The 27,380-nt window shown below is 40.0% G+C and overlaps 1 protein-coding gene across 3 annotated transcripts in view; it reads left to right on the top strand.

Annotated features, from left to right (window-relative positions):
• LOC144650375 (uncharacterized) overlaps positions 1-27,380 on the top strand; it is a 45,728-nt gene that overhangs the window by 16,037 nt on the left and 2,311 nt on the right. For 2 of the 3 annotated variants that reach the window (XM_078510034.1, XM_078510032.1), the window contains 26 exons: positions 764-799; positions 3,048-3,166; positions 3,856-4,224; positions 5,192-5,350; positions 7,689-7,879; positions 8,519-8,702; positions 9,410-9,597; positions 10,684-10,873; positions 11,482-11,675; positions 12,350-12,518; positions 13,245-13,509; positions 14,052-14,383; positions 15,189-15,382; positions 17,484-17,658; positions 19,465-19,655; positions 20,474-20,651; positions 21,227-21,420; positions 21,682-21,844; positions 22,314-22,455; positions 22,860-22,980; positions 23,479-23,547; positions 24,010-24,057; positions 24,462-24,737; positions 25,404-25,763; positions 26,198-26,348; positions 27,041-27,176. In XM_078510034.1, the coding sequence (XP_078366160.1) occupies positions 3,079-3,166; positions 3,856-4,224; positions 5,192-5,350; positions 7,689-7,879; positions 8,519-8,702; positions 9,410-9,597; positions 10,684-10,873; positions 11,482-11,675; positions 12,350-12,518; positions 13,245-13,509; positions 14,052-14,383; positions 15,189-15,382; positions 17,484-17,658; positions 19,465-19,655; positions 20,474-20,651; positions 21,227-21,420; positions 21,682-21,844; positions 22,314-22,455; positions 22,860-22,980; positions 23,479-23,547; positions 24,010-24,057; positions 24,462-24,737; positions 25,404-25,763; positions 26,198-26,348; positions 27,041-27,176 (4,727 nt within the window). In that variant the 5' untranslated portion in view covers positions 764-799; positions 3,048-3,078. Of the gene's footprint in view, positions 1-315; positions 351-763; positions 800-3,047; positions 3,167-3,855; positions 4,225-5,191; positions 5,351-7,688; positions 7,880-8,518; positions 8,703-9,409; positions 9,598-10,683; positions 10,874-11,481; positions 11,676-12,349; positions 12,519-13,244; positions 13,510-14,051; positions 14,384-15,188; positions 15,383-17,483; positions 17,659-19,464; positions 19,656-20,473; positions 20,652-21,226; positions 21,421-21,681; positions 21,845-22,313; positions 22,456-22,859; positions 22,981-23,478; positions 23,548-24,009; positions 24,058-24,461; positions 24,738-25,403; positions 25,764-26,197; positions 26,349-27,040; positions 27,177-27,380 lie in introns of those variants that run through there. The other variant, XM_078510033.1, reaches the window with a different exon arrangement.

Consider the following 27,380-nt stretch of genomic DNA (forward strand, 5'->3'; position numbering starts at 1 on the left):
TTAAGTAACTTCACAGTTAAAGTGATACGTAATCTGACATCTGCAGGCTTACAGATAGACACGATAATTTTTGGCAAGTCCTGAGAGAGTATTATGCCCGGCTCTTTTTATTGCTTGAGTCTCCCATGAAAATAATGTATTGGAAGACTACTTTTCTATGTTATCATGAGTTGATTGTTAGTGTTTTAATTTTATCATTTATGGCATTTCGAGGACAAGTTAAGTCATAAAATATTGTCAGTGTGTGTTAATATGACATGTATGTGGTACAAAACCTTCTACTCTGTGAAAATGTCTGGATGAATGTCGAGCTTGGTTGTCAAACATTAGATGGCATTTTCTTTTTTAAGGTTTGTGTACAAAAGATTTTATATTTGTGGGAAAAGAGGAACGTACTTGGGGAATGACTGTTTGTCTTGGTTCAAGTGGTTTTAAGCTCTAGTTAATTACGATATTCAATGACATTTACTGTTACATTATTGGTATGTGGTACATGTACGTGCATGTGTACTGGGACTGTTAAACACGACCGAGTTCCAGGTTTTTCACATTCAAAATCTTAGTTACACTTGAGAAGATTCTATTTCACAAATTTTATTTGAGGATCATCAATTAATTTTAAGCGCAAAGTGTGAACATATCTGCCATTCTGCGAGATTTTTTATGGAATTTCTATTTTCTTTCATCATGAAGTGAACAATAAATTAAAAACATGTATTCTAGGGAGTGAGTTGTTCTAACCTTTGCATATTTTCATTCTTAGGAAAGTTCTTCAAGAAAGAGGCCTATCTGACTCAAGGTACGTACTGCGGCATTTTCCGCACTCTTTTCCACATCATAAATTTCCAATAGTAGGAATTGTACTGAGTTTTAACCATGATTTTTCCTTAATTAACAGTCAGTATTTAAATTGAGCTTACTTGCTAATTAATCTTCAGAAAGATAAACTATAAATTCTTCTACTGACAGTAGAAATGATGAATGAAATGAATTATTTTTGTAGTCTGAGCATATAAATAATAAAGCAAAATGTTTGGTACCAGTAAAGGCATTGCTTCTACAGAATCTATTTCAGAGCTTGTAAATTAAACCTAAAAAAAGGTAAACAAAAGACAATTAAACACTCAAGAACAGTCTCCTTTTAAAAGGATTTGGACTTCAGTGACAGGTGCAAAAATTGCTTCAAAAAAATACACTGTTACTTACATTTCATCACTGCAGCTGGTATTCATTGACTTTCACAGGGGTAATGTTTACTGTTTTTTGTACTCCTGATCTTAAGTTTTTACCCATGAATGTGTACTGCGGGACTTTAGATTAATATTAGGAAAGCATGGATTTGTGTGGTGTTGAAATCACATTTGGTGAGAAACAAATGAGAGACTTCAAAATATCAATAACATTTTCTCATAGGTGAGATTTTTAATTTAATCTAAGTGGCCATGTTTTCTTTGTATCAAACTGTGCACAGCCAGTTTTTGAATATATTTTTGTGGAAGCCTTGTTAAGATTAAGCACTTGTCATCTCAGTGGGCAACTGTTTCTTTGGAAATTCATCAGTTTTCATCCTGATTTTAAAATTTTAAAAGGTAACATACATGTTATCAACTGAAGACTTTCTTGGCAACATTTTAAAAACATGATATTATCGTAGTTCCAAAAGCTAACAATCAAGAATACTTTGTCTATAGATCTAACATATATTGTAGATGGAAAGACAGACTTGATTGAAACCAAAAAATGTAGACCACAATGTTATTTAACAGATAATAAATTAAGAGGAATGGCGCGAGCTCACTGTTGTTGATCATTCAAAATTAACAAACATCATGCAAATGAGTTCAGTTATTTGATGTTTGTATTGCTATTGATTTATAGGAAAGTGTTGCATGTTGGTCATTGTAGCCTACATGTAAATGAAATTTATTTACATTTAATTTAATTGTATTTGACATGGCGACTAAAGTAAATGAGAATAATATTATGTGAACATGACATAAATTAGTGCGAGGGGTTGTCCAGCGATGTTATGTTTTATCTTCTCAATTTATGTGTAATAGGCAATTTATTAGGTGGAAACATTTCGTTTGTTTTTATTAATACAACAGTCAGAGCAGTTTTGTAGCTGTGTTTTCTTTATTCTATTAATTATTATTAGACAGTATTATTATTTAGATGATTTTCACAGTGCTTGTGCTCGTGTGAAAAATTTGTACATTAATTTTATTTTGTGCATTAACTAGAAACCTGGTCCTTATCGTTGCACCTGGGGGGGGGGGGGGTGATTTGTCAGAATTCCTCTACCTTACACCTTACACGCAGGGAAATTTGTTGAGCTTTAAGTAGGCATTTGGACAAATCTCCCTGGGATGGTCCCTGGGAATGGCCCCCCAGGGAAGCCATTGATTGATGCATAATATCTTGCTCATTTTTCAACCAACCTTCATTCTTTCCAAATATTTGTGCCCTTTAGTACCATGGGAACTCTGAAGCTCAAAAACCAATCTTACCTAATGATTGCATTTTTTATTCCCATCAATCAAATTTTGGTGAACAGCCAACAGACCTTGAAAAACAGAAACAAAAAACAAAGGATCAAAATCTTCCAATCACAATCAAGAAACATGACCTTTTGGACTGGTTGAAGAGAGCTCGTGTTTCCTGAGAGGTCTGCTTAGATGATTGACAGCAGCGAAAAATGATAAGCATTGATTGAACGGAGGCAATCTTGCCCCTAGAGGACCAATCCTTCTGCTCCGCACCAGGGATTGAGACCTATGGGCTACTCTGAAAGCCCGGCCCAAAAAGTCGCTGAATCTGAGTGGCTGTTGAAAACTTGTTCATTTCCCCACAATCTCTGGCGCACATGCACAATCAAACCGGAACCAGGATTTCCTGGTTCCGGTTTTGGTTTTGTCCAAAGCTGTTGAGTTTCCTGACCTCTGATCAAGGATAACGCAGGCTCTGGGAACTAGATTGGAACAAAGGTCAACAGAGCTCGCATGTTATTGAAAAGTGCAATAATATGTTTTGTTTTATATTTGCAGGGATGATCAGGACCCTCTGTACAGCAGGACAATGGATCACGGAAACCCTGCAGCAGTATCAGGATCACATTCCAATGCAATTATGAATCAAGACTGGGAGAAGGATCTCATGGAGGCTGGTCAGTACTAACCGATGGAAATTGTTGTTGATAGATTTAAGATCTGCACGGCCATTTCATTTCATGGAGATAGAAGCTGCTGAGTTAGTGATATAGTTGAAACCCCCCGGGGGGGGACTCCCCCAAATTGCCTGTATGGGTATGTGCCGCCCAACAGAGTCATGATTTTGGGCTCCCAATCTAGAATGGGGCTATCCATTTTAGAGAGAATTTCCAGAACGGGGTATGGTATTTCAACGTACCAAAATTTAAAGTTATTAGCCCCCCCCCCCCCCCCCCCTCAGAGTCAAAACCTCCGCTCCACCCGATAGTTGACAATTTTAAGAGCTGACAGTTGCTGCATACTATTTCTGGTTCTGAGTATCATTATTTTGCTACAACCTGCTGGTTGTCAAAGCTACTTTTCATGCCTAATTTAGCTCCCGCCATAACTTTCCATAGTTTCTCTGAAACTTTTCATTTCATCACTGATCATTACTTATGATTACTGGACACAGAACCACAACAGTTTTTCCCATGCAAATTTGAAATCCTAGGACATGCTTATGGTGTAAGAAGTAGATGAAAAGTAAATGACCAATGTTTTGTTGATGTACTATTCAGTTCTCAAAACTAGTACTTTGTAAGAAAATAATGTATGACGTTCTGTAAGGGGTTTGATGTTTTGTGCTTGGGGCTTCTTTTTTCAGACCTCACTCCAGGGCAAACTGTTAAGAAAGTCGTCACTAGAACAGAGGTTCGCACATTAAGAACATTGGATGGGAAGGTTGTGGAAGATAGCTTTGATCCTGGCAGCACTCAAACTACGGTAGAAAGATACACATTCGACAATCGAGCCGTCAATGGAAGCACACCTACAGTGCTAACAAAGCAGTATGTTCCAGGCGACGAGTACCGGTCTGCAAGGCGTGGCCCTGGGTCGCAGTCTTCAGTTGAGGATTATCGGAGACCTTACAGTCCAGGCAGCCAAGGTGGTTATGGTTCAGGGGATGGCAGACGGACACCCACTGCAAATAATCCAAATGGGCACATGTCAGATGGTTACCAGACACCCACAGGTAACAGGCATGGCTCCTATAATGTCTGAAGCCTGGTTTCCACTCGTGAGCTAAGCACAAGTGTAAGCTCAAGCCTAACCACAGTGATGTTTACACTTGTGATAAGTACAAGCACAAGATGACATACTCAAGCCCACTGAAATTAGAAATTAGAAATTCTGATTAACATTGCACAGGGTTTTCAAAATAAAAAAAATAAAGGGTCTTGAAATAACTGAGGAGAATATGCTGCCTTTGCAATAACATCTGCAAATGGTTAGATATTCTAGTCTTCTTGGATAAGGACGATAAACCGTAGGCCCCGTCTCCTGCATCTTCAGTGTTATGGTCAGCAGGGGACGTTAAAAGAACCCACACGCTTATCGTAAAGAGTAGGGCATGGAGTTCCCGGTGTTGTGGTCTGGTCTTTGCCCGTTGTATTGTGCTTACTGTGAAATGCTCAGAGATATTAGCTGTATAAGCTACTCTTCAAATCCGAGGGTAAACAAAGTGATGATGATGATGAGTGATGATGACAACAAGCCCGCAACTGCCAGAGCTCTGCCGGCTACTTGATTACATGACACTGGTTAATCAGCTCGGACAAACAAGCTCAGTGTTGTCACAGCCGCCTAGTTGTTGACACCTACTTCAAAACATTTTGAAACCTCTGATTGCATGACAGAAGCCACATCAACTGCCAAATCTTGCGCATAATTTATGCTTATTTCATGCGGGTTCACACTTGTGAAATAAGCATAACATGAGTGAAAGCACAAGCATGCAAACGCAAGCACAAGGGAAAGGAACATGTTTTTATCTTGTGCTTATGCTTGTGCTTATTCTGTAGCTGTACCTCAGACTTGTGTTTTCTTGTGCGCTTGTGCTTATAATCTTATTTTTGAAACATTTAACAAGGTTTATGAATAATTGTATGTTTTGTTTATATGTTTACATAATGTTTTTTGTTGTTGTTGTTGTTGTTCAGGTTCACGTCATTCATCTCAATCTGGTTCAGTCAGTGCTAAACCTTATGGATTAGCGAGTCAGTCACTACCACGCAGTACATCTTCAACACCCAGGGGAACTCCATCGTCATCATCAACCACCATGCCGCGAACATCAAGTGCATCTGGACGGCAAAGCAGTAAGTTATACATGCACTGTTCATTGTGTAAATGGCATTTTTATAATGCTTCTCAACAACTTAAATTTATAATCCTGAGTTGTGATGAATTCCTCACTGGAAAAAAAAACTTAGGGCAGGTCAATGGCCTAATCATCTCAGAAAGAAACATGTCCTGTTAGAAAGGCAAATTCTCCCAAGGCAAGTAGTAGAAGGTGTGTACATGTAAAATTGCTATTGAGAATTTTGAATCTGATCCTGAAAAGGTTTAAAATGTACAAAAGCCATGCATAAATATTACTCAAAAGCTAAAAAAGACTCTCCCTCTTTATCTTCCTTTAAAATTTGGCTTACTGGCAGGGAAGATAAGTTATAGAGAAAGAGAGATTGAGGGGGGGGGGGGGTCTTCTAACATGTTTTACATGTATATGGCTGACCTATTGTTGGTAAGCATAAGAAATTTGTGTGTTGTGGTTTGCACTGTGTTGCTGTTGCTTTGGACATCACTGGGCAAATAAACCTTTTTCAAAATTCTTGTAAGGAATTACAATTATATTTCATATCCTGTCCTAACTTTTAAGCTACATGTACATAGAATGATGCATTTTAATTTCCATTTTGTAATAAAATTAATAGAAGTTAATTTGAGAAATTTGAAAGTATCAAATGTGGCTAAAATATTGTAATGTAAATTGAATCACATTGTGCAAAGTATAAGAATTTCATTATTTATCAAGAGTTTGCTCACAGTAGGTATTTAAAACAATAATTTAATTATACAGCTAAAGTAATGTCTTTCAAAATGAATATTTATAACTTCATCTCTCACTTTTCTAATGGTGGATGTTCTTTATACAAGGAAAACATTCTACATTGTACCGTCTGAAATGTTTTTGTAAAGCACCCATTTAGTTCTTCCTTTGAAAATGTGGTCTGAATTAGGTTCAAATGCAATTAAAACCATTAACATTAAAACCCTAAGCTGCTTGTTGTTGAAAAGCGAGATGAAATGATAATTTAAAAAGCTCGAAGACGTTTTGTTTCTTTTGACTTTTGTTTCCATTATTGTCCTATATCAAGGCAGGTGTGCCGTTGAATTAAAGGTGTTTATTTTTTGATCTCATCCGTGGCTTTTGTTTAATAATTAATCACACTAGAAAATTGTGTTAGAATTTGAATTTAAACTGAAATGGATTTTTGGAATGCCCAGTCACTTTTTATGAGGTTTTTTCCCTTGGTTGTTCCAGATGATAAACCAAAAGGTATTTTTGTATCGACAATTCAATGTTTTTCTCAGGAATGATCCTATAGGAGTTAGGTTTACACTGTTCGTTGTCAAGATTTTGCCACCTTCTGACAGCAATTTTGAGTATGCTGATTGATACTACCTTGTTGGTTTTTGTGATCTAGCTATTCAGTTTAAATTTACACTTCAAACATGTTCTTTTCTCTTTAATCAACACCAAATACAATTACATGAATCCAAAGTGGTTTTACAATGTATTGTTACATTGTAAGTTTGGTTTTTGCAGTTTACCTTTTGTAGAAATTCAACATTGACTTTGCCTCTTGTAAATGTTTCAATTGTGTTTTTTTATTCGCTTTTGATTTTCTCTTACCATTATACGCTGTACATGTACATGTATACATATACATTTTCATTTTATCGTCACAAAAAGCATTAGAATGTAAAAATAATACAGAATTGTTTTATATTTAGAACTATAATTATTTTTCATGCCAGTTTTTTGTGCTTTAAAATTTGTCTGACAAATTAAATGGAAATCTCTTTCACTAATTGAATTTTAAAGCTAACACTGACAGGTGCTAAGTGACTTTCTATTGTTTTGAAAAGCGAGAATAAAAAAACTCAGTAGTGTAACAGTTCCCGTAAGCTTGTATTTCTACTTGTCCTCTAGTCTAGCTGTTACTATTGTTTATGGACCTAGGGGCATTGTTCCTAACAGTTCTTTTAAAGGGTAATGCAAGGCTGCAAATAATTTTTTTCACTTGAAAGGACATATGTCCTGCTAAGACACCATCTTGGTCAGACAGACAAAACAAAATTGCACGGTCAGACAGATTTTTATTCATCGTTGCCGTAAAATAATTTACGATCCAAAAATTGTCCGAACGTAATGTCAGTCAACACTTGGGATCTCGTCGGACATTAGCAAATTTTGCTTGGCCAATGTCCGATAACCAACTGTTATTTGCAGCCCTGGTAATGAGCCATTAATGCGATATCTTGCGAGAGCTGCTGCCTGCCCAAAAAACTTATTGTTAATTGTGTCCACTTTACTTCTACATATAGTAAACTTTTTGCCCAAGAGTTGATCAGATGAATTTTATTTTACAGCCACATACAATCTTAGTATAAAAGTGGGTGACGTCAAAGGCTCTGGGACTGATGGCAATGTTTACATCCAGTTGTTTGGTGAGCGAGGCAATACAGCAAAGATACAGCTTAGGCAAGCAGGGGATACAAGAAACAAGTTTGAGAAAGGGAGGACTTACAAGTTCACTGTAGATACTGTGGACATTGGAAAGGTACAATCCATAGGGTGAACATCTTTCTTTTATTATTTAAGGGAGTTTTTAATGCTGATGAGACTACAGTATGTTTTACATAAGAGCAACCTTCTTGGGTCATACAAAATTTTATCATTTCCAGAATTACCAAATAAATTTTAGGATATTCATGAACATTGATTTACAAGAGTTTTCACTACAGAGTTAATTTCGATTTTGCTGTCTATGTTGTGTTCAATTTTATCCTTGGTACAATTTGGTAATTGTATCATATATATGTATTACATGTACCTTACGCAAGAACAAAGGAAAATGCTTAATTGTACCAAGGATAAAATAGAACCACGACATCTTCAAATTCCAGGCATGAAACTGGCAACGAATTTGCGGTCATGCTGCCAAAGATGTAATTCAGATTGATTATAAGTATTGTTTACATAACAAAATGTAGTGGATTCAAAGTATTTGTGTTGTCGAAAGTTCAGCGAAGAAAGAAAATAGACTTTTGGTAGACAAATGCAGTACTGAAGCATCAAAATGTGCATGTTTTGCAAACCAATAAATAGTTCCCCGCTTTAAATATACCATAATCTGGCTTGTTATTTGCATTAATTTATAAATCTAAGATTTCTTGTTGTGGCATTATTTTTGTGACAGGTTGACAGAATTAAGCTCAGTCATGACCATACAGGTTATGGCTCAGGCTTCTTTGTGGAAGAAGTTGAGGTTGAGGTTCCAGCACGGCAGGACAGAGTGAAATTTCCTTGTCGATGCTGGCTAGCACAGGATGTCGACGATGGTAAAATTGAGAGGGAGATGTTTGCAGTTACACCTTTACCAAGTAGGTCATATGAGTACACAGTGTTTTTCATGTAAATCTATTGCATTTAATATTGCATTTATAGTAAGTTTTCGTTAAAGCTATAATGTGAAGCTCCAGAAAATATCCACACCCATCCCATGGACGGTCATTGGAAATACCAAGGGGGTGGGGGGTCTCGAAAGCCAAAATTTTTAAACCAAGTAATGTATGGGGCTTAACTGTAATTTTCAAAAGGATGGGGGGATTCAAATCAAAGACCCTTCCGCGGGAGGGGTATGGATATTTTCTGGAACAACACAACATTTATCATAACTTTTGTTTGTAAGGTAAAAGCCGAAAACCTGAAAGTTGTCGGCCTATCAGGCCAGAGCTTATCCTTGTTTCCGTAGCATTAAGCAACTAGGAGTATATCTCTTCCCCACAGGATGGGATGCTAATCCATTCCAACATTAAATTGGCTGGGGCCCATTTAATATACAATGAGTGAAAAGGGGCACTGTGAGAGGGAAGTGACTTGCCCAAGAACACTATGCAGTGCCCCAGCCAGGTCTGGAACCTGGACTGCTTGATCCAGAGCCAACGCATTAACCATTAGGCCACCTTGCCTCCACAAATGAATCCACAAACCAACTATCTCCAGACTGTGCAGTAAAGTGCGTCAAGTAGTTTGTTAAAGCAAAATTCATTGTTTAAGTAAAATAAATGTCTATGTTATGTTTTTTCAGATATTGCATACACAATGTCAGTCAAACTTGGTGAAGTCCTTAGTCCCGACACCAACCTCTATGTTCAGTTGTTTGGCGAAAAAGGAGAAACCAGCAAAATAATGCTGCGACCTGTGGGATCATCACTGAACAAGTTTGAGAAAGGAAGAACATACAAGTTTACTGTAGAGACTGTGAATATTGGAAAGGTGGGTCAACCATCAGTGTAGATTAAGAAGAATTACTTGGCTGTTCAAAATATTTTAAAAGGCACTTTTAAATACCTAAAAGACTGTTAGTAGTTTTACCTAGCCTTTTCTGACGTGTATACCAACTTGTAAAATCCCTACCCTTTTTTATACCATGCCATAGAAAATACAGCCAATCAGAATACAGGAAAGCCGTTGTATATTCAACGGTATTCAACCCAACCTTCCCATCGTGCGCTGCGATCTTATTCTCGATGAAATTTAGTAAGCGTATTTTCTATGGCATGGTATAAAATAGTTACACAACACTTTCTCGTGGAATACTATGGAATATCCCACTTGTCACTTGTATTTTCTTCGTATACACACTCGCCTAAAGGCTCGTGTGTATACCGAGAAAATACAAGTGACTTGTGGGATATTCCATAGTATACCACTCGAAAGCGTTGCATAACTAGTATATATACTTCCAGCCTGAAAAAGGTATCGTTATTTACCCCTTTTGGGCTGAGCCTCCTGCAATAGTCCAATAAAGGAAGAAAAAAAAAATAGAAAAGGGTGCACATTTTTAAACAGCCTTATGCAAATATGAGAAAAGGGTGAAGTCTGCATACGGTCCCAGTGTGGCTAATCAGGCCAGAGCTTATCCCGGTTTCAGTCGCATGAAGAGACTAGGAGTATTTCTACCCCCACCACCCACCTTTTGGTGAAAAACGGAGAAACCAGCAAAACAATGCTGCATCACTGAATGAGTTTGAGATGGGACTGCTAGTCCATCACAGGGTTACCCCCCAGCATTACACTTGGCTGGAGAGAGGAGGCACTGTGAGAGTAAAGTGGCTCAAACCCGGACCTCTCCATCTGGAGTCCAGCACACTTATCATTAGACCACTGTGCCTCCTGCAGGTTTGGAAGAATTGGAAAGTTTCACAGATAAAAGTTTATGTTTGTATTGATTATTAAGTAGTTTAAAATCCTCCCTCAAACTTTCCAAAGTGTGCTGAGAACTAACGTTAAGTTCTAGCTGCATGAGTGCAAGTGGCTGTCATTGTAACCCATGTAACGCAAGGTAATGTTGTCTTTCAGATTGACAGACTGCGCATTGGCCATGACAGTAAAGGAGATGGGAAGGGCATTTTTGTAGAAGAGGTAGAAGTAGCTCCTGCTGAAGGGGACCGTGCCATCTTTCCATGCCACTGCTGGCTGACGGAGGGCAAAGGTGACAGGAAAATAGAGAGAGACGTGCTTCCTGGCCAACCAAGACCACCACGTCCAAGTAAGAATTACTGTGCTACTACAGTTGAACCCCTAATATTAATGGCCACCCATTAAGCAGTCAGGTGGCTTGTTATTAAAGTCCTAAAAGTATTGTCAATATAATACTGTAAAAAAAACTTATTTACTGGCCACCTCTATTAAGCGGCCACAGCCACCTTTCGGCCGTCCCAATGACGATTTGTCCATTGTTGTTACAGTACCTCTATTCAATGGCCAGTTATCAGTCCGGAACGTATTGCCAGTATAATACTGTAAATAAAACCCTAATTTTGCGGCCACAGCCACCTTTTGGCCGTCCCAATGAGGACTTGTCTATTGTTGTTACCTCTATTAAGTGGCCACCAAGAATTTAGTATATCTACTTTGGTGTTGTTTTCAACAACGACTGAGAAAAACATTTAAATAAACATTTATTATCGTCTTGATGTGATTCCATTCTTACTAAGCCAGTTGATGATCTTTTGAGGTCTACATGTACCATGCCCTATGCTAATTTTGTAATTTCTAATTTTAATGGTGGTTGCTTTAAAAGAGTTGACCATAGTTTGTTTCTATATCGATGTGACACTTTGTGAACTGTGCTAAATCTTGTTGTTCTCTCAACAGACACATCTTATCACTTAGCAGTGAAGACAGGAGACATGGCGCTAGCTGGCACTGATGCTAATGTGTATTTCCAGCTTATTGGCGATGAAGGTGAAACAGAGAAAATACAGCTGCGTCAGGGAGGGAAGGCAGAAAAGCGATTTGAGAAGGGACGAGTCGACAAGTTTATTGTGGAAACTGTGGATGTTGGAAAGGTACAGTTGCACTTAAAAAAATGATTCTACTAACAGATGTGGGAAATTACTGGTAACCTATAATTTTTGTTTCTTTTGGGCTAAGCTTGTCAAAGGGAGGATAATGCGATCCACTGGATAAACAACTGGGGTAAAGGGTAATGGAGGCTGTCGACTGAATAAATCACCTTCCAACAGATAAGTGTTGACAAAACAAACTATGCTATTGGCTGGGTAGTGGCTTATTAGGTGGATTGCATTAACCATCCTTTGAACAGCAACCAGTAATTTAGAATAGGAAGGCTAATAGGCTGTTAGCAAAGGGATAACAATGTTGTAACGATTAGTAAATATATTTATGTAATTACCCTAGGAAGAAGTGACTGGCATTTTTCACGTGAATTTTTTTTTGCTTTCCACCTAGAAATGTAAAACACAAAATGCAGAATTATATTACTGTACAAAGCCCTGGCAAAGACGTTTTAGCTTCAGGAGTACTAAAAGTTTTGAGTTCTGTTAGGGCCTAATGTATGGATACCCAAGATTTTGGAGCTTTCAACAATGCAGCAGGGTTAATATTTGTTCAGTCCTTAGCTGGTAATTTGTCTTTGCATTCATTCGGTGCAACTTGTGCTTGTACCCCTCACAAGTTAACCATTGGATGTTGTTTTTTCTGTTTCTCATGGTTTTAACAGGTACAAAAGCTGCGCATTGGACACGACAACAACGGCTCGGCTCCAGGGTGGTTTCTTGAGGAAGTTGCTGTAGATGTGCCAGCCCACGCTGAACATTGTGTCTTCCCTTGTCAACGATGGCTTGCCAAGAATGAAGATGACGGCAAAATTGAGAGAGATCTGCTTCCAGGTACATGTGTCGACAAGCTGTGCATGACCCACCTTCCTTTCTTTGAATTTATGTGACCTTCTTTATGGAGGGTGGTGGGAGGACATTTCTTTTATAGGCGATAACGTTAGTCTATCACCCAATGTCATGGGCCATCGACCGGTTCTGCCTCTGAGTAGGATTGGGAACTAACTAGAGGAAAAAATGGGCAAAGCGTCTAAACAGGAATACAAGTTAATGAGACACGAACAGAGATCAAGTTTAGCACAGCAAGAAATCGCCGTGAAGAAAATAAAGCAGAATACTCCTGGGCAGTTAGAAAGGACTAATGCAAAATAAAAGGGAAAGAGACAAATTATATTAGACGAGTTCTATTAGATTCAGTAAACAGACATCTACAGTTGGCCTGTGTAAAACGATTACAAGACTGTGTGTGACCTTGGTAGCGTATATTGTATACCAGGCTTATGCCAGATGTCACGCTTCAAGATAATGCAACTTTTGTTTCCTCACACAATGCAGAAGTTGTCAGCTACTTTAATTTAGTATACGTTAATTTTTTGACATAATTATTTCCTGAAAGCTATTTAAGAAACCCGTGTATGCACTGCATTAAGTTCAGTTTATTTCTGGTGTGCAGATTTAGAAGTTAGGGTCCATTGCTAGTGTCAGAAGAAAGTTACCAGTGAAATCTGGAGAAGCCAACACTAGATAGCTGAACGTGAGTCTTGCTTTTGCCAATTGTAGGTGTTCCAGCGCCAACTGGTCCAACCTCTCCGAGCAAGACCACCATCACAACAAGCATTGAAAAAACAACCACCAGTTACAAAGTGCCACCTCCAGTAGCTAAGAAACCACAGCCAGAAGAACCAAGATACTCTACACCCACAAAAAAGGTGATAACAGATGAACTAAGGTACCAAACGGCACCAACATCCCAGAAAACTGTGATGGAGGAAGTGCGTTACTCCACCACTCCTACCAAGAGAACAGTCATTGAAGAGGAGTATAGGTGAGTGGTGGCTAGTGTTCCTCAAAACTAATTTCAGTGCGACTGTGGTGTAATGCTGATATGACAAACATGTTTGTATCAGAGTTGTTGTTTGTTACACAAGGCAAAATGAAATTTTGGCAATGTGAAAACCAAACCAATGCTCAAGTTTCACCAATTAATTTTTATGATGAGGGTTCCAGGAAGGTTAGCAGGGCCACTGCCATGTACTTTTGCTTGACATTGCCTTGTCTTTCTCGTTTCGTTTCCCTCCCTCCCTCATCCACATTCTTCGGTAAGTACTCAATCCACGCACTGGCTTCTTAGTGTTATGTTGACAGTAGCCTGGAATGGGCTTGACTAGGTTGCCATGGTGACCTTGCTTCTGAGGATTTTGCTGCCCTCGCCTGCTGCTACCAGTATGGATGTTGAATCAGACATAGTATCACCCCCACACTGCATGGCGATTTTGTGTGGAATGAACCATTGGTCTACATAAGAACTTCTTAGTTCACGAATCACCAGTGTAATCCAAGCTTTTGTTTGTTTTATTTATTTCCCAGGTACACCACCCCAAGAAAGGAGATGGCTCCTACACCTCCCCAGAGAAAAATCATTGAAGAAAGAATGGTGACAAAAGAGATGCACACTCCTGCACAGTCCGCCCCACCCACTGGACCACGGGAACCAAAACAGCACATGACACAGGAGGAACTGACCATTGAAGAGGTACGCAAACAGGTGGGGACCCCTGGTGGGGCATACTCCAGACCACCCCCCAAGAATGAGTATCGGTACGAAGAAGAGATGTTGCCTCCACCGGATGAATATCATTTTGAGGAGAAGAGAACAGAAATGGTCGCCGTGCCTCCAGATTCAATGGACAGCAGAAAAAGTGAGTATGGCGTTAAGTCATAAATAAGCACTGCTACTTGTGTAATGTTAGGGACCTTTAAGCCTGGTTCTCATATAATCGCCCCGATCGATTCTATCGCATCTGTCACTTCACAAAGTTTCCTTGCGATAGAGGGGAATTATATGAGAACATAACACAGACGATCGCTAACGTCTGCGGCGATTATGGCGATCATGATCGCTTGGATCACCCCTGTTCTATCCTTCTAGCTTCGCTTTCCCTTCTTCGCCGTAAAACTGCAATAAATGAGAAGATAGGAGGCCACGAGTTTTGCTCTTTCATTAAAGGCTGCCATTGTGTTGGATCTAGGGCTAAAATTATCGTTTTTCTTAGGCCTTCGCTCATACCAGGTGATCGGGACGATTATTTGAGAACTCCTGATCGCCTCCAATCTCTTCGATCGCCTACGATCGTCTCAGTATTTGCAACGATCGATGCAATAGAAACGATCGGGGCGATCATATCAGAACCAACCATTAGTAGATGGTAGATCGGAACACGACTACGTGCTTGAGTGTCATAAGTAATTTGCATTTGCATTAGTTTCACATTACTACGCTAAGTAATTGGTTAAAAACACACGTGTCACTTTCAGAAGTAAAATCAAAACCAATCATGACTCGCTCACCGCTTTGTGACGGCTACATGTATGTGCTTCGAGTTTTGATTGGTTCTCTGGATTGTCTGTGTCCTTTGTGATTGGCCAGAGTGATTACTGTGGTTTTGGGTTTACGACATTTGATCGAAAATCGCTCTAAGTCTAAACTGTGTTTATTTTTTGCAGTTGTTGCATATCAGCTCTGTCTTAAGATGGGAGACGTGCTTGGAGACGGGACAGAAGGGAATGTTTTTATTCAACTCTTTGGTGATCAGGGTATGACGGAACAGATTCAGCTCAGGCAAGCTGGAAATTCTAAGATACGCTTTGAGAAGGGAAGGACTTACAAGTTCACCGTTGAAACAGTTGACATCGGAAAGGTAAAGTTTGCGTGATGACGTTTTGTTGTGCATGTGTGTAAATGAATAATATTTTTTGCGAAATCAAATTATTTGTGTACTGGATTCATCTTGCAAGGAATTTTGACGAGTCTGTTGTGTGATTGTGAGGCAGAGTGAAATTGTGTTAGCTGGCATCATACATGTAGGACCGCTATGCACGTATAGAGCTAAAGCTACCGTCAATGTTCCCAGACAAAACCTACTGAGACAAATGTAAAATTATCTCGAATTTGCAGGCATTGTTAACCTAAAGCATAACATTTAGAAACAATTCCCCTTCCTGCCCCCCCCCCCCCCCCCCTCCGGTAATTTTTGCCTCTCCTATCTAAGATTGTTTTTAAGGCGGTGGCAAATGAGGACATATTGTTTTTCGTGACGTTTCTTGGGTGAGCAAACGAGTGGGACACATGACAAATATTTTGTGTCCATGCTGGGCAAACCAGGAACATCTGTTGCGGACACAAAATGTTTCTGAAAAAATCAGAAACGTTTTATATGTCTGGGATACAAATATTGCGTTCGCAACGATTGTTGCACGCGCGGGCAAACAATGAAACATTTTGTGTCTGCAACAATGTGTCGCCTTTGGAAAAAACATAGGCACGCTAAGCGTGGAGGAGTTATGTTTTTGATTTTTGGGGGGCGCTTGGGGTGAAACTGGGTGATTGTCCTGTTGGGATGGTTTATGCCATGGGTTGGGCTATTTGTGTATGGCGGCCCATGTAGTCACTTTTTTGCACAAAATTTGCTTGCAAACAAAATAATTTTTACGTGCATTTTGATACATCAGAACTGTTTTATTCAATACGTAAATTTTGATCATTTAATTGAAAAACAAATACTAATTCAATTATCAAAATGTCACAAAATGGCACGTTCTTATTCTGTTTAAAGCGGTTATTTTGTTGCTTGCTTTCTAGCAACCGTAACGTGTTACTTTTGTTTGTTACGGAATACATTTGCCTTTTGCCAAAAACTGTAACATGATACTGTTGTTTTTCTTACTTTTGTTACATGATACCTTTGTTTTTTTAAAACGAACGTAACACGATACCCTTGTTTTTCTCGAAAAAGCCACGTCTCCATATATTCATTGAACGAAAAGTACTGTAATCAATATCTTCGGAAAAGTTCTTTAAAGCGCAGTACACCTGGAGTATTTGTTTCTTGTCAGAACTGTACAACAAAGATTTTGGTTTATTCACAATGTAAATTTTATTCAACAAACAAGAACTAACTAAGTTATCAAATTGTCACGGAGTGGCACGCTCTTATTCTGTTTTTGCTATCGATCGTAGTTGCTTTTAACAGCAAAGTTAATATTTGTACCGGTTCATTAAATGTTTGAACGAGATGTTTTACCGTTGATTTCAGTTTACTTTGGCCGCCCGCTTTGCGACGTTTGTTGGGAAATTGGAAACTTTGTTATGAAGTTGCCAATTACGTTGCGAGTTTGCGAATCAAATTGCGAACTTCGATACAAAGTTCCCAACTTCGGCCCGACTGAACTTTCCAAGTTTGGTAGTTGAGGAGAAACAAGACATGTTGCTCGAAGGTCATGGCGATTTCTGAACTCAAAGATTTTAGAACTTGTCAAGGAAAGTTGAGGTAGCTTGAAGTGCAAGACAACGTTTCGCATCAGCGATCACGCAAGTGATTTGCCGATAATAAATTTTATGCAGCAGCGGGGGCAGTTGCCCCCGCCAGGAAAACTAAATTTCTAACATAGTGTTTAATTTTGCTGGGCTATTTCTTGTAGCTATATTGGAAATTAGCCGAGTTTGCCCCCGCAGACTAAAAATCCTAGGTACGGCCCTGCGGCGGCCCTGCACTGTGAAAGTACTGCATACCGTATGTTAACAGTTTTGCCCGGGATTGAAGTTTACTACACGCATTGCCTGCCTACGATGCTAGCCAAGATTTTTTGTATCATTTTTGCCAGTTGTAGTTGTTTTTTTAAGTCCTACATTTCTGATGTTTTTATTCAAAATGTCCTTTAATGAACAAGCACGCAAATCAAAACTTTTTAGGTTTGCCCCATTTTTATTTATTAGTTGTTATTCTTTTCTCGTTGCTTCAGATTGAAAAAGTAAGCGTCAGCCATGACAGTCGGCAGCCCTCAGCTGGATGGTACTTGGAGGAGGTCACTGTTGATGTGCCATCACGTGGTGACCATACCGTGTTCCCTTCACACTGCTGGTTAGCCTCAAGCCAGGGTGATGGCAAAATTGTCCGAGACTTCATGTCGAGACCTTGTAAGTGGTATTCTTGGTTTTCACGTGACGTCGTCAAAATTCTAAAACTCAGAATCACAAGACCCTGAAGTTTTTATCCTTCACTGGCTATTAGACGTCCTTAATATATATCTTGTTGAAGGTTTTTAGTTCGATAGCATTCGCTGTCTTTAAGATAGAGCATTTTGAATTTCGGAGTTTCACGCCACACGAGATCAAACATGGCCGCTAGAAGGCTGTCACGTTTTCTTAAAAAATGCCTTATCCTGCGTTTTTTAACAATCTGAACAGTTGAGGTTTTGCGAGAAGTGTTTAATGCCAGATGTTTTCATTGATTTCCGGCCGCCATGTTGGAGCCCAAGCAGTTGGGCTCCAACATGGCGTTTCCATACTGTGCTCTCTAAATTTTTGTGACACATTTTGACGGATAACTCGAATACGGAATAACGTACAGACCTGAGACTTGGACAAACAGTTTATATAGTAGTTTTCTACAACCTGTATTATTCTTGATTTTTTTTGACTCAATAGTTTTGGATTTAATTTTTCGCGGCGTGACAGTGAAAACCACCTATTTGTATGAGTAAAATAATAAGTAGGCCATTTCTGAGATACTTGTCTTTTGCCACAGTGTCAAAACGAGTTTTCGGGCGAAACTATGTGTTTCATATGCACGTTCATTTTTATACACTTATACCAGGCCCGTAGCCAGACCTTTGACATAGACGAGGCAATATCTTGCTAAGGGGAAAATTTGGGTTAAAATCTAGACGAGGCAAGGACCTCTTCTTGCCTCTTGCTAGCTACGGCTCCTTGTTATACAAATTAAACTCATTTTCATAATTATTACACGTTTTGCACGATCTGGTATTTAACTGGATCCTATCAGCTGCCAGCTCGACTGAGGATGAGAAATTGTCAGGTTGTTTTTATTGAAACCTTTTTCCCATCAAGAAAAATATTTGGTTAAGTGCACAATGGGCTGTGGTTTATTGTGGAGTTAATGCTTGAGACACTGAATACAGTTGCACAAACAGAGTTGAACTCCTCAACTACAGAGGTGTCCGTTAAAGGGAGGTTTCAATAAGAGTTAACTGTACAGATTTTTCTACTCCTAGATACAACACTGTTACTTATGGAAAGCACTCTTTGCGTTATGTAGGACCCAAACTATGGGGAAAACGTTCTACGGCTGACAGATCAGCCAAGACTCTGCAGGCTTTCACAAACCGTATTCGCAAAAAAGATATAACTCCCTTAATGGACAGCGGCTGTAAGGGATGCATCCTATGCTGCACTTAGTGCCTCTCAAGTCAAAACATTATTATAAGATTTTAACATTTTTTACACCATAGATTATTATAACATTTTTATATGACTTATATATATTTTTATTGTATTTATATTTAGTATTAGTGTAGCTTTTAGTTTTTAGCAGTGTCCCCTAATTAGTATGGTTTTATTTTCCAGGCTATAAGGCTTTGACACTTAAATAAAGTTTCTTATCTTATCTTATCTTTTTGTACAGATGGGCACGGGTCGGGTAGCAGCTTTCGCAAGGTCTCGCTACCCTTTAAGAGAACAGTAGAACAAATAACTAGAACAATGTCCCTAGCTCCCAAAACAAAAGCAACTGTTACACTAGACTACGAGGACTAGTAAAATTACAAGCTGAGAGCTGCTACGCTACTTGTGAGCGCACGAACGGGGCTTAATCTGACAGTTGTAGAGAAGTGACCAGACCCTATCGAGAGATGGCCGTTAGTACAAGTGCGAAATAAAGTCTTTAAATTCTTTTAACATTTAATTTCTTTCTTGTTGTTGCAGGTCTTTACCATCTGGCCATCAAGACAGGGGATGAGAAGAATGCTGGCACAGATTCAAGTGTCTGGGTCCAGGTGTACGGTGATAAGGGCGACACGGGGCATGTGCAGCTCAAGAAATCAGGCATGATGGAGAACTTGTTTGAGCGAGGACAGACGGATTACTTCACTTTGGAAGCTGGTGATGTTGGCAAGGTAACCTTGATCAATGTGATTATTAAGGGCTAATTATAATAGCTCTTCAACAAGGAAATATCTGGGAAAAAGGAAAATACTGCTCATGCGGTTGAGAGAATAACAGTACATGTATGACCTGTTCCTATGGTTGAAGAAATTTGAGTGTTACAGCAATGTGAATACACTAATTAACGTAGTTTTTTTCATGGCTGTTATTCCCCTGCTCGAAAGACGTTTCAGATTCCAAAAAAAAAAAAAATGCAAATTAACGCTGTAGGATCCGTGCAGTGTCTCTGATAAATGGTCTGTTGGCCAACAACAAATCTGCGACACTGCATTAATCTCAGGCTACCTCATTCGATTCTCAGGCGGATTTCTGATGGGAAAAGAATGAAACGAACCAAGTGAATCTAAGAGATACATGCACATCTGTTTAGCCAGGCTTTAAACCTACATGGCGTTCAGAAACAAGTTTTTACGGATAACAGAATAAGCTTAGTAAATAATAAAGATGCTGAATTTTAAGCTCGGTGATAAATAGTGAAGATGAGTTGTTCAACAATGACACGAGCATGGGACGAAGAAAAAAATCGAGTCCCCGACGGGAATCGAGTCATGAGTCACCACGAGTCTCTCGTAGCTCAGTTGGTTAGAGCGCCCAAGTGGTATCTCGGAGGCCATGGGTTCGATTCTCGTCGGGGACTCAGAATTTTTCTTCGTCCCATGCTCGTGTCATTGTTGAACAACTTATCTTCATCAGAATGAGATTATTTATCAGACCAAATCAGCTCTATCTTCAGTTAACTTAGAAACGTGCCATGTTCTTCGTCTTGCAGATAGAGAAGCTTCGTGTCGGCCATGATGGGCGTGGCGTCGCGTCAGACTGGTATGTCGAGGAGGTGATACTAAACAGTGCTGTCAGGGGGGAGCACCTCATCTTCCCATGCCATGCCTGGGTGGCAGAGGAACAGGGTGTGGGATATGCAGACAAAGAACTTTATCCTAAACAACCCGGTGAGTTAAATTGCTGCTCAGACACTAAATGAGGGGCTCAGAGGGTTATAGGCTTGCGGGTTAGTTATTGTGTCAGGATGTTTCGTGTGCGTGGCTAATTGTGTATCTCAATATTTTGATTACGTTCTGCTCCAGAATGGTGACAGCCAACTGTAAATCCAAACTAGCCAAATCAGGACGAGAATTGATCAGAGTTTGATGAGAGTTAAATCTCGTGAAAGTTGTCGTCAACTCGGCCCAAACGAGAGAAAACTTACATCGACTCTCATAAAAAATTTGAGCACGTTCAAAGTTGACAAGAGCGTATAAGAGTTTCAGGCCAAGTTTCAGGAGGGCTTTAACTTGATGAATAATGGTTAATGGATTTGTTATAACTTTATTAATATTAAACCAAAAATGACAACTTCAGTTTGAAAACTTCAACCTTCTTACAGTCCAGAGATATCTCAAAGTACATAGTCCTAAGTCATTAGTCTCCACTTTTAACTAGTTTTAAGAGGGCTCTGTGGCCTCTGTAACAGAACAGCAGTTTTTCTGTGTGCCTTGTGTTCACGTAAATATTGTTTTCTCTGCAGTTTCTGATTACAGCGTGAGGATAAAGACAGGCAATATAAAGAATGCAGGAACAGATTCAAACATCTACCTCCAGGTGTTTGGTGATAAAGGCGACACTGGAGTCATTGAACTAAAACAAATTTGTGACACCAAAGACAAGTTTCAACGCGGAATGAACACCAAGATCAACTTGCAAACAGTTGATGTTGGAAATGTAAGTGTGTTTTTCTTGCCTTGGTCACTGGTTGGTCTTAAGTCATTCCCCTAATGTACAGAATTACTTTCAACTTGAAGGTAAACCTCAATAATAATTTCGCAATATTCCAAAAATGGACTTATAATTTGCTGTCCTTTTCAGATGGGCTTATAATTGAAAAAAAATTATATTGTTCGTTCGTTAAAAAATAGTTTTCATAACTTTCCCTCCTGTGAATTTGCCCGTGTGTGATTCTTACATTTTGTTTTCCACGTACAGCTTGAGAAGGTGCGTATCGGCCATGATGGGCGCGGTCTAGGGACAGGGTGGTACCTTGAGGAGGTAGTCATCATTATTCATGACGAGTGCTGGATCTTTCCTTGCAATCGCTGGCTGGCAGATTACGAAGACGACGGCAAAACCGAGAGAGATCTGTATGCAGGTCAGTTCCAAACGAAAACGAAAAAAAAAAAGTTAAATAAGAAAGGAATCTAAGAAAATGGACGTGTTATTGTCCCAAAGCGTCCTCGTGTAGCGGCTATACACAGGCTATCCTTGTGCTTTTACGGTTTGTTGCCGTCTCTGTGATTTTGGAGTGAAAACTATTTTTATGTTTTTCCAAGAGAGTTGCGACCCCATTCTGACCCTCGCTCAGACGACGTCAGGAACTGGACACGAGAAATTTCTTACTAATGACGTACTGTGACGTAGGGATACGTGTAGCGTTCGGATTGGTTGTTGCTCTCGGGCGAAAACTCGTAACCTAGCGACAACCAATCAAAGACACTACAGGGACTTCTGTATAGCTGCGTCACCAGTGTAGAGTTTTTTCGAGTGTCAAGCGTTTGACACTTACATTTAAGTCCTCCTTGATATGAAGACATTGACTCAAGTGTTTGATTTTGTTTCAGAGAGGAAGACTTACGCGCACGAGCCTGACCTACAGGACTTGATCGAATACTTACAAACTGATGATGTCACACTCATCGTAAACTCGGCCAATTATCTGCAGCATCTCTCCTACAGTGACGAACAAGTCAAGGTTAAAGTTCGGTACGTTGACCGACAATTTGGTGCATAAGAGCAATGACAACTGCTTTAGAACGGCTAGTAATTCTGTCCCTAGGGTCGGTGGCCACTGCATAGAGTTTCAACTGTAATTAGATTTTGTAAAACTTGTACAATTTGGGTATGCACTGTGTGACCTTCCGACGCCAGTATTTGTTTTGTTCGTCATGCAATCTTTTTGAGATTGCGTGACGCAAGCGTATTGCAACCTTCCGACGCTGGAGGTCGTTTGGCTCAAACTCGAAGAAATATTGCTTGACATAATGGGTGCTTACATGACACGCGAGCGTATTGCGTGACGTTTGAGCGTGGCTTTACAATAACACTGGATGTGGTCATGATTCATTGCTATGATGTATTTAGGGTTCAATTGTTATTATTTTTAACAGAGAGCTTGGTGGGATTCCAATATTAGTTCGCTTACTTGATCATGAGTTAGAAGAAATTCATCGATCTGCCGCGGCGAGTTTGAGAAATTTGTCATACAGCAAATCACGGGACGAGAACAAGGTGAATAGTCTATTGTTTAGAAAAAAATGATGCTACATGTAAAGCTTGCTAGAAATGTGAGAATGTAGTCGAGTCCCTGAACTCTCCCTTCCGCGCCTTGTAGAGGGGTGAATTCATGCGTGAGAAGAAAGAGAAAAATAAAGAGAGCCCAATATATCTATCTTCACACACCTGGGTTGCCGGTTCAACTCTCATATAGGGCGCGGATGGGAGAGTTCAGGGACTAGACTAGTGAGAAGCCAGTTTTAACTGACTGACTCAGCTACACAAATTACTCGTAGAAAGATTCTGTGTTCCTCCAATAGGAGGCGAACCAATGACCTTCCGCACACCGGTCGGACGCTCTTGGTTTGTTTCGAAATCAAAGAGGGATTTCCTTAATTTATTACAGCCTTCAACAAATACAAATACACAGCTAAATTGTGTATGGTAAATGTTAGGATAAACCTTATAGATGTCATGTGACTACAAAGACGCTCACAGTTTTCTCTCTTTCAGTTGGCTATTGCCGAGTGTTACGGCATTGAAGCTTTGATTCGACTGTTAAAAAGAACGAGAAGAGACGAGGTAAGGAAATAAAACAGAAATTCATAATTTGATTCAATGAATTCATGGAACGAGAACTGTGAGAGTGTATCAGTGATAGAAACCTTTGGATGAAATAAAGTAGCAGTGAGTGCCGGAAGAAATACGAGAGACAATAAGAGAGTAGTCCTTTATTACCCAGCATGACAATCTTTCAAAATCTATTTTTGGATTAAGCGTTCGGTTAGTTTGGGATCTGCCCAAAGAACGGCAAGTAAAAAGAAAATAAACGAGGGTTAGTTGGAAAGACGCGTCAAAAGAACTCGCCTTCTCGTCCCAAACCCCCGTCCTTTTTTCAGCTGGTTGTTTTGCGCAAAAATCGCGAACAAACTGAACGCCTGGAACAGGCTAGAGAAGTGCCAACATTTATCTCGGCTAGTTTCTAGAAAACAGTGTAAACTAAAAGCCTTGCATGTGACGAACATTTTCTCTTTTTGTTTTCAGGTTAAAGAAGTAGTCTTGGGTGTGTTATGGAACCTCTCTTCTTGTGAAGTAAGTTTTTTTTTTCAAGCGTATCGTTGCTGGCAGAACCATTAGGCGACGCAGCACAATTGTTTTCTTTTTGCTTAATCGACTTGACCTCGATTTATCATCGATACTTTAGCGAAATGTTTCGAGACTTCTTCGTTCATGTCCATTCCATTCAACTGCAACCCAGCTCGCGAAAAGTACGAGATATATATTATGATCACAATTCGAAAAAAAATTCGAAGCAATCGAAGGGGAGCACATTTCTTACAATTCTTGATGCGCAAAAGAAGCGAAGGAAATGCCAAGAGTAAAGTAAAGATGGATGTTACTGCTGTTCGGAAGAGGGGAAAACAGCTTTGCGGGATAACTAGTTTACAGTTTAGTGTTTTGATTCTAATCACAATTTTCTTGGTTATTTTGCAAAGGATCTAAAGCTCCGCATCCTCGAGATCTGCCTCATAGTAATGGTGACGATTATCATCATCCCGTACTCTGGCTGGAGCAGGGCGGCTGCTAACAGCACTGCGCCCCTGCCTTCAATAAAATGGACCACAGTGTTCCGTAATGCCAGCGGTGTACTGCGTAACGTGTCCTCAGCTGGGCCTGAGGCGCGACGAGTAATGAGGGACTGTGATGGACTTGTGGACTCGTTTGTGTGGATCATTAAGGCGCCCCTTGGCAAAAATGATGTCGATAATAAGGTACGTTTTGAAACATTTGCATTCTGATTGGCTCAGCAAGCATTTACTATCGTTTGATCCCTCCGAGGGCGCATAGTTTTTCGAGCACAAGGAAAGCGGTTGGTTTGCATTTAGGGCAAATTCCGAATGAGATTTGGGGTGTTCTCGGAGGCCCTGGAATTGAGCTGAGTTGCCGTGTATACGGGTTGAAACTGGGCGAAAGATAACTGGTTGATAAAGGCCTTTGGACAACTTCCGTTTATTTTAAAACTTTGCCGTTCGGATAAACCAAAATAGTCTTATTATTAACATCTCAACCGAAATTTCCAGCATTTTATAGTGAAAGGTACACGCCCAAATCTTCAAGAAATCAGTTTTACGATGTTTATCAATATTTAAATCAGGCATTTAAATAAATCAGCCATTGAGTTATGCTAACACTTACACCCGCATCGGTTTCTTTCGACTTTGATAATTGAGTCAGTCCGGGCTTCACCCCTCACAATCTATCAGCCGATAGAAACCTCAAGCTCGCACTCTTATTGATAAATATAGTTGACAAATGTGCAGTGCAAACCCACGACACACCTCCAGTCTTGTAAATTTATTGATTTAAAGGTGCATTGATCACAGAAGTACACCAAGAACGGTTCCCTAACGGCATTTGTTTGTGGGTTTTTTTTTTAGAGTGTAGAAAACTCCGTCTGTATTCTTCGCAACTTGTCTTACCGACTGGAAAACGAAGTCGATAGAGAGAGATTCAAAGACGCCCCTGTACCCATACATCCCGGCAAAGAACCCGACAAACAGGACCCGGGCTGCATGGCGGGATGCGGGACGGGAGCAAAGAAGAACAAGAAAAAGAAAGGAACAATCAAAGAAACGGAACAACCGCAACTAAGAAAGGATCCAGTGGAAGGAGTGGAGTTGTTATGGCAACCAGAGATAGCCAAGTCGTATCTATCAATCATGGCTGAATCGGCCAATCCCGAGACGTTAGAGGGTTCAGCGGGAGCTATACACAATCTTACAGCATGCGGTTGGAGGGTATGTCTCATTGAATATTTTAGTGTATAGTATTGCTGCATATTTTGACGATTTTTGCATTGTTGCGGCGAGCTCGGTGGGCGAATAATAAAAAATCGCAAACTCTTCAAGTGCTTTTACGGAAATTTGTGGGAAAAGATCTCTTCCCGCCGGTTTTCTTGATATCATGGCTGCAAAATATGCTGATTTAATCAATCAAATCTTGTCACACATTGTAAAGAGTGATAATAGCTGGGTGATATATTTATACCATCCTTTGTGCTGTTTAGGTCGTCACGCAATGATTATCTCCACTTGAAGACATGTGCGACATGTCACGCATGTCTCCCAACGTGTCACGCAGGTGCCATGTTGGGAGGAGCTTTCCGTGACGACTCTGCAAAGTAGATATAGATAAGTTTGATGAAGTGCCTTTATTTGATTTTTTGTTGTAGTGGGCACAGATTATGCGTTCTGCAGTACGGAAAGAGAAAGGTCTTCCCATCTTGGTGGAACTTTTACGAATGAATCACGACCCTGTAGTCAGGGCTGTGGCTACTGCGCTAAGAAATCTTGCAATTGACCCGAGGAACAAGGATCTTATAGGTATGTTGTAACTCTCGTTTATTTGTTGTTACAAATAGACTTCTACTACCTTACATAGGGGGAGCAAGGATGGCGCAGTGGCGAGAGTGCTCGCCTCCCACCAATTTGGCCTGGGTTTGACTCCCCCGTGCCATATCAGTGTGGGTTAAGTTTATTGTTGGTTCTCGTTCTTGCTCCGAATTTTTTTCTTCGGGTTATCTAGTTTTCCTCCCTCCACAGAAACTAACATTTCCAAATTGCAATTCGACCTGGATAGGACCTGCATGAAAACCAGCTAGAGCTGATATGGTTTCCTCTTTAAATTTAGTAGGTAGGGTGCTAGGCTAAAGCGGGAGGTCGTGGGTTCGAATCACGGTCAGACCACCAACCACTGTCTTAAAATAACTGGTAAGATCATTCTGGCTAAGGAACTTTACCCAGTTCAGATGATCACGTTATTTGGCGGTGATGTTAAGCTATTGGCCTTGTCTCGTACATCTCATAAACCTAAATTTGTTGAATTGGGAACGTTAAAGAACTCGTCTCTGTTTGAAAGAGTAGGGATTCTGGACGTAGTTTCCGATGTTGTGGTGTGGCCTGTCCACGTGTTCATGGGTCGGGTAGGTGGGATGAGATCCTAAAGAGACTGATAGCGGCTGCCATGTTTGTTCGAGGCAGTACGCTGATGGTATTTTTATATTCTTCACACGCAGGTCAATACGCCGTAAAGGATCTTGTTCATCGTCTTCCGGAACCTAACTCGCCTAATTCCCATGTAGAAGAAAACACAATCGGCGCAATCTTGTGCGCACTTCATCAAGTTGTAAACAAGAGTATAGTCAATGGAAGGTGAGAAGTCTACTGGTTTGACTTGATGGATTTCGTTGTATATTTCCACCACTGGGTGCCCTCAAACGTTTTCTTTGCTCTACGACAGAATTTTCCGTCACTGTGTTTAAGGTGATTTTCTAACGAGTAAAGTAACATTGTCAACTGGCAGAAGGCCTACGTGCAACAAAAGTCGAGTTATTTTGCAGATAGTATTTAGTTGAA

This window comes from Oculina patagonica, chromosome 4, assembly GCF_052425735.1.
Source record: "Oculina patagonica isolate OP01 chromosome 4, crgOcupat, whole genome shotgun sequence".
Taxonomy (NCBI): domain Eukaryota; kingdom Metazoa; phylum Cnidaria; class Anthozoa; order Scleractinia; family Oculinidae; genus Oculina; species Oculina patagonica.